This window comes from Clarias gariepinus, chromosome 4 (genome assembly GCF_024256425.1).
Source record: "Clarias gariepinus isolate MV-2021 ecotype Netherlands chromosome 4, CGAR_prim_01v2, whole genome shotgun sequence".
Classification (NCBI taxonomy): domain Eukaryota; kingdom Metazoa; phylum Chordata; class Actinopteri; order Siluriformes; family Clariidae; genus Clarias; species Clarias gariepinus.
The window spans coordinates 20912886-20922511 of NC_071103.1; the positions used below are offsets into that span (position 1 = coordinate 20912886).

The following is a 9626-nucleotide window of genomic DNA, read 5'->3' on the forward strand; positions in this document are numbered from 1 at the left end:
GCAGCAAAATAAAAAAAAGCAATAATATATGCTTTCTGTACAGGCTTGCTTAAAAAACATTTATCCATTTTACATAAAGGTATTGTTCTTCGGCTGGAATTAACTGTGAAAGTTTAACAGAATACCTTGTTCTAAATAAAAAACTTTTGTATTGTTCCAGAGTACACATCACATTTAAGGTTCCCTCAGAGGGACACATACAGCTTTATAATGGTAGCTTGAGAACTGGTTTAAAATATTGTAGTTCACCCAACAGCAAACCAACGCTTCTAACATAACATTCACATGATCAAACAGATTAATTAATAATGCTGTGTAATATTATTCTTAAAAACCCCATATGCAGTACTGCACTGAAATCGTTATCGTAATTGAGTCCTGTGCAGGCTGAGACGAAATTCTGGGAAATGTCTCCCTCTGTTGGACTAATTGCGCATTACAAAAAAAATTCTCTACAACACAATATAAAAAATATCTTTCCCTTGTAATTGTTAAAATGAAGACTCAATGATTAAACTGTATGTAAAAAGTAAAAAAAAATCTACTCAGAATAGTGAAATATATCGTTTTTTGTATCCACCATCCACATCATTAGAAAAACCTGTATAACTACACATTTAGATCGTTATCTAACAGCCAGTCATTTGGCAGCAGCACAACACAAAATCATACAGATACAGGTTGAGGATCCCAGTTTATGTATACATCAAACATCAGAATAGGGGAAAAGTGTTATCACTGTGACTTTAACCTTGGTTATTGTTGACAGATGGGCTTGTTTAAGTAATTTGGAAATGTCTGATCACCTGAAAATTTCATATATATCATAATCCTGTAAAGAAGTGTCTGCAGGCTAAAACATTTTGTTAATGAAAGAAGAGGAGAATGACCAGACTGGTGTAAGCTGAAGCAGTCTCTACAGCTGTCAGCAAGCACAAAACAACGCCCTTGAGGTAGATGGACTACAAGAGTAGAACACCACATCAGGTTCCATTCCTGTCAGCCAAAAGCAAGAAACAAGAAACTGAGGCTGTCCTTGGCTCACCAAAACTGGACAGCTGAAGACTAGAAAAAAGGCACCAGATGATTTTTTTTCATACTCTTCAACCATCCAGTGTGGGTGAGTATGTGTGCATGATAGCCTCAGATTTCTATTCTTGGCTGAGACCCAATGTGTTCTTCAGCTCTTTTAAACCATCCACCTCAGGATTCCATGTTTTGTGTATGCCAACATGATTTTCTGATACAAAATATTTTCTGCCAGCTTGACCCAATCTGGCCACTTTTTCAGTCTTCTTTATAAGAAACTGCTGTGTGAATTAAAGTTTGATTATGAAATAGTGAAAAAAAAAGATGCACCCATGCCGTGGTCATTGGGCTGCTGTCACTTGATTTCCTGATTAAGTAATTGCAAAATGCTCATGCGTGCATGGTGAAAGGAAGTGTACTGTATAATCTATAGCAGTCACAAAACTTTAATGTAGTAACCCATTATATTGAAATTCTTTATTTCAAGTTATATACCCATCAACATGGGTGCTCTATTATTTAAAGCACATAGAACCAGTTACATAGATATTCAAGGGCTAAACTAATTAAAATGAACAGGGCTTAAAACCAATAAGATGTAGGCAAAGTATGCTCACATCATAACATAAGTCTGTGACTTACTGACAATTAAACTCAAGGTACTTTGTGTGTGGTAATGCATGTTTCTGACCCTAGTCCTGGAGACCCAATTTCCTCCATATTACAGCCGTAGCCAAATGTTTTGTGGTTTGTGACACAATGACACAAATATAAATTTTCTTAATGTCTGCTGCTTTAAAATGCTTTTTTTCCTAATCTTTTTGTCAGATGCTAACGAGGTATCCTAAAGTATAATACAAGCATTTCATAAGTGTCAAAAGCTTTTATGCAAAGTTTACTTTTTCAAGACCTCTGCAATTCGCCCTGCCAGGCTGTCAATCAACTTCTGGGCCATCCTGACTGATGGTAGGCCATTCTTGCCCACTGAGATTTAATCCCATTGAGATCCTTAAGGTAGTCAATCCTTAAGGTGCAGGTTGACAACCAAAACCCACAAATTCTGACACACTCCAACCATTGATTATGAAAGAATGAGATGCCATTAGACAAGATGTGGCCCAGAAGTTGATTGACAGCATCTCAGGGTGAATAATAAGGGTCAACACTGCAAATATTGACTTTTTGCTTAAACTTAATGTAATTGCCTTATACTTATTTAAAAAAAAAGTCTTTCAAACTTACAAAATGCTTGTAATTATAATTCAGTATACCATAGTAACATCTGACAAAAAGATCTAAAAACACTGAACCAGCAGACTTTGTAAAAATTAATATTTGTATCACTTTCAAAACTTTTGGCTACAGCTCGTATTTTCCCTGCTCTACCACACCAACTTTAATTCATAAAAAAAGTTAATAGTTAGGTTAGTTCAATCAGGGGACCAGGATTAGGAACAACTGTTGTAACAGACACTTAGAGCCATTTATAATGAAAAAAAATATAGCAATTTGGTGACCTTATGCTTTTTAAGGTGAAATAAACCCCTGCAATTAAAAGCACAACATGTCAGTTTAGAATAGATTTACTGCACACAACAGGAAGAGCCACACCATCATCTAACTCCAGGTTTTAGATCTGTGCCTTTTAAGGTGCTGAATTGGCTTTTCCTCCAAACAGGTGGGATCTGTGAAAAAAAGATAATAAGAGAATAATCATAACCTAATCTAAAGCAGTCTCCATTATACATCAATAAATTAAATCTTATCATGTTGTTTTACAAACAGTCAAAACAAATGATCTATAACAGATTTATTAACAGGCTTAATAATGACAGGTAAAATGAAAAATTTGTTTTTAAATACCCCAAATTTACATAAAAAAAATGGCTGTAATTTGATATTGATCCAAATATTGTGTCTGATTTTACTGTCAGACGCTATTGGCACCTCCTAACACAATTATGAAAATAAGTGATTTGCATAGGAATGTCAAACCACACATTTTTCATTCTGTTATGATTATTCTCTTTCATCGAGAACAACATTGTCAACGCAATGTGCCAAACAAATCTAAAGCACACTATAGCTAAAGATAAAAGAATGTGCTAATAATTGAGAGCACTGAATTTTAAGTTATGGAGGAAAAGAAGAGGGTGCGGAGCTCTCAAGAACAACTTAAATTTACAGTGAAGAATATGAAGTGTGCTTAGTAATTTGTAATTGTAATTACTGGAGGGGGAGAGCTGGGTTCTAAGTGTCGTCCCAGGAAAGAAAGCAGTCGCCTCCAGATGAGTCCACTGCCTAGGAACATGATTCCTGTCACTAACCAGAATGCACGTGGATCCTATGAAAACACACACACACACAAAATAAGTCCATAAACACTCCAAAACACCAATAACTATGGACAACATATTAATTAAAGTATGTGCTGCCTTTCACATATAGTTCTATATTGCTGCTATTCCAAAACATGAACCTGTAATCTGACAAATCTACATACCTCTTCAAATGAAGACATCAAATTCATGCCAAAGGCCACTCCCATCAGACCAAATAAGGAAAGGGAGAAGGTTCCCATGGTGAGCTGGAGGTTCAAGCGCATCATCACATTTCGATGACTAGTGCAAATATGGTAAAAGAAACACAGTAAGTGACACTGTTCTAAATGTCAAGACTGAAAAACAAAACATACTTAATTCATCCTAAACGAGTGTAAATGGCATGTTCCAGAATCAAGTACCATCTTTCAATGTTTTTTTTTTTTTTTAAATGGCAGGTGCCATTTATACATTCCAGTACCTGTCCAAGTTGATGAAGATGACACTCTCTGAATCATCAATGAGCCCCTTCAGTTCTCGAGTTTTATTTCCCAGCTCCTCAGCCTGCATGAAATAGTTCTCTAGGAGTAACTCCATCTCGTGAACATGATCCAATCCCAAACTGCTCTCCTCACTGCCTCCACATACAAAAAACACATTCACACCCATAAAAGCAAATGGAACTAAGCTGAAAAAGACCCTGGTAATATTACCGATAATTAGACATATTTGTGAGGTATTTCTTTCAATAGATTACTATGATGGGAATAAAATTGATAAGCATTTCACCTACAACACACGGGGGTCAGTCCATTTGGTAAGACACAGCTCCTCGATCAGCTCATCTTCATCCAGAATCTTCAGCAGGCTATCCTTAAATACTTTAATGTCAGTCTCCAATTCAGAGAGACTACATAAAAATATAATTGGAAATTGAGAAACAATATTTATAAAATATGGAGTATAATATAACGGATTTTCCTTGCCAAACTCTTACCTCTTACTGTTGAGGAGAAGCATGTGTAGCTTACTGCGATCTGCAGAAAGAAGCTTGGGGTCCACTAATGACTCAAGACAGTCTAATATTTGTGGTTGAACCTCATTTAGCCTTGCCTGGATGATGTTTATCTATATGTAAACACATAAGAACAAATTGACTCCTTACTGAACTTTACACTGATGTCATTGAGTGATATGCTATCAGTATGTGATGAAAAGTAATGTTCTTTCAACATAACATTTCACTAGAAGAACTTGCTTGCTTGTTAGCAATAAATTGAAGTGTAATGTGAATGTCACTAAAGATCCAGCATTTACCCTGTGCTGAAGAATGGCCTCCAAGGCTCTAAACTCGAAGGGAAGAGAATAGGTGGCCAGAGCACCATCTCCTGCTAACTGTGGGCCCAGCTCCAAAACCAACCACTTCTCCAGACCAAACCCACGAAAATCCAACACCAGCAGGGATTCTCGAGTGACAACTGCTTTTAGGGACTGAGAACAGATTTTTATTTATTTATTTATTTATTTAAATAAAATCATGTAAAGCACATATTCTTTTACTACAGACCACCAAGCAAATTCAAAAAATTATGAGATTAGGCAATCCTTTATTCATTATCTGCATAGTACATGACAGTTTAGAGCAGTATTTTCTACTACATCTTTATGATAAAGCAATATTTTTTTAAATAAGGGTGTGACAGACTGTTTTATTATACGAAAATAATGCAGACAAGGGGGATAGTGTTTGTAATGCAGCATGATGCACAACTTCCCAGTAAAGGTGTTACCAAGACTGGAGCTGCGTGATCAATCAAATTTTATTTGCAGTTACGATTTTCACTTCCAATGATTATGAAAACGGTATAATAGGAATTTAATGATAATTGTGCCATATTCCGTTTTACAATAAACCATTTGGTTCACATCGTTTTTTTCACTGCGACTAAAAGTTCACATTCACTCTTAGCTATGCTGTGGTGTTTTTATCTGAATTATATTTAAAGGTCAAGAAAAAAAAACTGTTAAAACCAAAAGTTGCTTTTTAAAAAATTTTTAAAACTCGTATCAATTACAGTATGAAAATGTTTTTATATCGATTTATTGCAAGTCTTTGATAACGAGGAGTGTGCGCTGTGTTTGAGCTGTTACTATAGAGATTTTAAAACTGTATTAGAACCAGTGGATCAATGTTAACCCAATAATATTGTTTACATTACAGCCTGAACTACCTGTGCTGTTATACAAAAATAATGCACAAATCCTGACTAATCCAATTTAGGCGATGTAACTGCATTACAATGATTTCTGAAATTATTCAAAATGTTAATAGCTTTTAAGTTATCCTTAAGAAGGATAGGAAGGTGGGAGGGTATAAAGGAAAGTGGGGTGGGTGTTTAAGTAGGTAGATAGATAAATAGATAGATTACCTCCATGCGAATGATGATTGCATTATTTCGAGATGTGATGCTGGTGAGGTGTTGGAATCTCAGGTCTCTTGCCTGCAACCCAAGTTCTTGATAGAGCTCTGTTTTCTTTTTCTCTGAAGAAACAGATATGTATTAAGGTTAAAATTAAATTCTTTGTCTCACTTTACAGCACAGTGAAATTTTTTCCCCCGCATATTCCACTTCAGAGTGCAGGGTCAGACAAGATATTGTGTCTTTGGAGCAGAAAGGATCTTGCCCAAGGGTTCAACAGTGGCAACTTGGCAGTGCTGGAACTTGATCCTCGAACTTCCAATCAGTAATCCAGAGCCACCACTGACCCCATGTATAAGACACATGTTGTTCATTTGCAACAATACTCTTGTTACATTTCTTGGTCGGAGATAAATACTGTAACTCACCAAACGAAGTGACATTCCCCTCAGGGTCAAATTTCATCTGTTGAGAAAAATCAGTTAAGATATTATTACTGAGACAGGGAGTTACAGAGACATTGTTCTAAACCATGCAGTTTAAGAGTTTACATACTGTAGCTTTGACATAGTTATGTTACATGTTTAGGGCCTCCCATAGTCCAAAGACATGCGGATTAGGCTAATTAGTGTTCACAAATTGCCCGTAGGGTGTGAATGAGTGTGCATGCTTTTTATTTTGTCAGCTATTGCCAAGAATGAAAGGAAAAGTTTATAGGACAGTAGTGAAACCAACAATGTTGTACAGTTTGAAGACGTTGCTGCTGGGAAAAAAAAAGAAAAAAAAAAAAAAGACAGGAAACATAGCTGGATGCGTCAAAGCTAAAGATGCTGCGATTTGCTTTGGGAGTTGCAAGAATGGACAGGATTACGAATTGGTATATTAGAGGGACAGTGCAGGTACGACGGTTTGGGGACAAAGTTGGAGAGACCAGATGAAGATTGTTTAGACATGTGCAGAGGAGGAATGAGAGGTTTTACAGAAGGAGAATGTTAGAGATGGAGTGGTCAGGCAGGAGGACAATAGAATAGCCCAAGAGAAGGGATATGGATGTGGTGAGGGAGGACATGCAGGAGGTTGGAGTGACGAAGGAAGATGTGGTATAATGAGTTAGATGGAGACAAATGGTCTGTTTTGGCGACCTCTAACGGGAGCCAAAAGAGGAGGAAGAAGATACTTTGATCAAATACCATGGATTCCAAAACACACAATTTCTTATAAAAATAAAAAAAGACAACAAAATGTTGCCAGAATCATTAAGCACATCATACATAGTTTAATATAAATGCATTTCAGAGTGAATTCGTCCACATGTTTGTCATGGATTGTAAACTTACCACTATAAAGACAGGGGCCACACTGGACAGAGCTGTATGTGAAGAGTCTGTAACACTGCCGCGACACAGGAAGGCTGATGGAAGAGAAAAACAGTTTATTTAGCCATTACAGCCATGTTGTTATATGTCCAACATCTTAAGTGTTTGACATGGGATTTTATTATGGGTTGCATTTGTTGTTAGGTTTTCATTAATTCATCTTCTATCCTGTATACAGGGTCATGGAGCTCTTGAGAATATCCCACAAGGCGGGGTAAACCCTGGACAGGGTCAATTAGTGATGGCTATTTTGAATCCTGAAGACTCATGAGAAGTACCACTCAATTCTGTTTCCTGTGTAATGCACTGCATAGTGTCTATGACAGTCACGTGACAAAAGAACGAATGATTAGGACTAGAAGAATCAATGGTAGTGATGGTCGTTCATGCACTATTTTCTTTTTTAACGAATCGTTAACGTGACTCAGATGAACGAGTCGTCTCGGAGAGTGATTCGCTCATTTTTTATTGGGCACACATGCGCAAAACATCGCAAAACCTCTGTTTGTGTTATACAGGAAACAGAAATGAGTAGTTACCTTTGAGTCTTTTTGGTCTTAAGTCATTCGTTCTTTTGTCACGTGACTCGCATAGACGCTATGAAGTGCAGTACACAGGAAACAGTATTGAACAGTTCTGCTAGTGAGTCTTCAAGTCCAGAGTCATTCGTTCCTTTGTCACGTGACTCCCATAGACGCTATGCAGTGCAATAGATTCAAAAGAACAAACAAATCACTACTCAAAGTCAACTACTCATTGCTGTTTCCTGTACATACCCTACAATGGTTTTGCGAGGCTTGCGTGCCTAGTAGAAAATGAACGAATCACTATCTGAGTCACGTTAAAGACTCGTTCAAGAAGAACGAAATTGTTCTTGAACGACACATCAGTAGGGTCAATCCATCGCAGGGCACCCACCCACACTGGCAATTAACCTGATCTGCATGTCTTTAGACTGTGGGAGGAAATGATGACCCAGATGAAACACACCAAGCACAGGAAGAATATACAAACTCCCTGCACACAGACCTGAGGCAGGAATTAAACCCTTGACCCTGGGAGGTGCTAACCAGATGTTACTACTAGAACCGTATAAAAAAAAAAAAAGCACTACTTTACTTCTCAAATGTGATACAATTTGCAGTTTCCTCACACTTACTGCTTTGTCTGAGTGTGTTTGTTAGTCGTGTTGTCTCTGACAGGACATGTCCCCTGTGATGTCTGCATGTCCACACAGCTGCTGAGTGATGAGAACAGAGAGGACGCCTCAGAGGTGATCCTGACCCCTTCAAGATTCCTCGAGTTAAACATTTCAGTGAGATTATCCGTGGACCCTCACGACATAAAAACCTCACACATGCCTCCATTTCACCCGAGCAAGGTCAAAGCCCTGTTGCAAGCGCCTTTTCTACGACATATCAGTTAGTAAACCCAGAGGTGCGACCTCCAGATCTACCCTGACAGTCTGTATGAGGGTCCAAGTGACTTCAGAAAAAAAAAAAAAAAAGGTAAGTCCAACGTAAATGTAAACTCCTCAAGGTTTTCCCGATGTATCTGTAAACAGACATATGACAAAAAAGAATCAAGTTCGAACAAAACTACTTAATAAACTTCATTACAAATAAAAAAAACAGTAAGCTAAACCTTTAGCTCTCTTGCTAAGCTATATCTTATTAAAACACAGCGAAAGAAGAAGAACGGCTCTTCATAAACTCCTGTTATCGCCTCACTACGACATTTATGAAATGCATTTTATTTAAATTTTTATAACGATTTATAAGACAAGACGGAGCGTTTTAAATGCTTTCGGAAGTATGCAATGACGAAGTGACCAGCATGCACTGGGGCAGTTGCCAACCCGTTCAGCACGTGGTATCAGAGATATTTCAGCCACAGTCAACTCTTCCGGGTTGTTTTTCCACTAGAGTGCGCTAGCGAGAAAGTGTCGAAAATGAATTGGACGTCCACAAAACATTTTTTTAAACGGTATTTAAAAGGACACACAGCTTGTCTTTCTTTATTTATTTACATTTTTGTTATTTGTTATCATCCCTGGCTGTGTTGTTTTGGATTGTGTGTTACTGTTTTGCGTTAAATTATAAACAAATGCACAAATAAAAGGAATGTGTATCTGTTCATGTATTTGACAAAATAGTATGCTTTTAAATGATACGTATTACTGAGCATCCAGTCAGCAACTTGTACATGCAGTGATGGTGTCTTCCACACAGAAACCCATAGGTATAGGTAGAAATGTTTTCATTACGGAGAGTATCTCCACACATTTTCTTTAAAAGGGCCCTTCAAGGTAACGGGAGGTTTTTCCCTTTTGATCAGTATCAATGGGTTACTAAAATCCATGAAAATGCCAGCCACGATCATTCAATATTTGATATTTTGATATCTTATAGCTTTACCAGTTTATGAACTAGTTATGTTTAATAGTGTTTAAGAAATCAACTCTTACTCTCTATAATACT

At 37.3% G+C, this 9626-nt stretch overlaps 1 protein-coding gene across 1 annotated transcript; it reads right to left on the reverse strand.

The window, feature by feature from the left end:
* Positions 1 to 1491: 1491 nt before the first annotated feature.
* mrs2 (magnesium transporter MRS2) lies at positions 1492 to 8990 on the reverse strand. Its single transcript, XM_053495527.1, has 11 exons — positions 8306 to 8990; positions 7108 to 7181; positions 6199 to 6235; positions 5780 to 5892; positions 4668 to 4841; positions 4348 to 4478; positions 4144 to 4260; positions 3832 to 3984; positions 3533 to 3650; positions 3260 to 3373; positions 1492 to 2714 (listed from the first exon to the last, which is right to left on the reverse strand). The coding sequence occupies exons 1-11, from the start codon at positions 8511 to 8513 to the stop codon at positions 2643 to 2645; spliced, it is 1311 nt and encodes a 436-aa protein (XP_053351502.1). The 5' UTR covers positions 8514 to 8990; the 3' UTR covers positions 1492 to 2642.
* Positions 8991 to 9626: the final 636 nt, after the last annotated feature.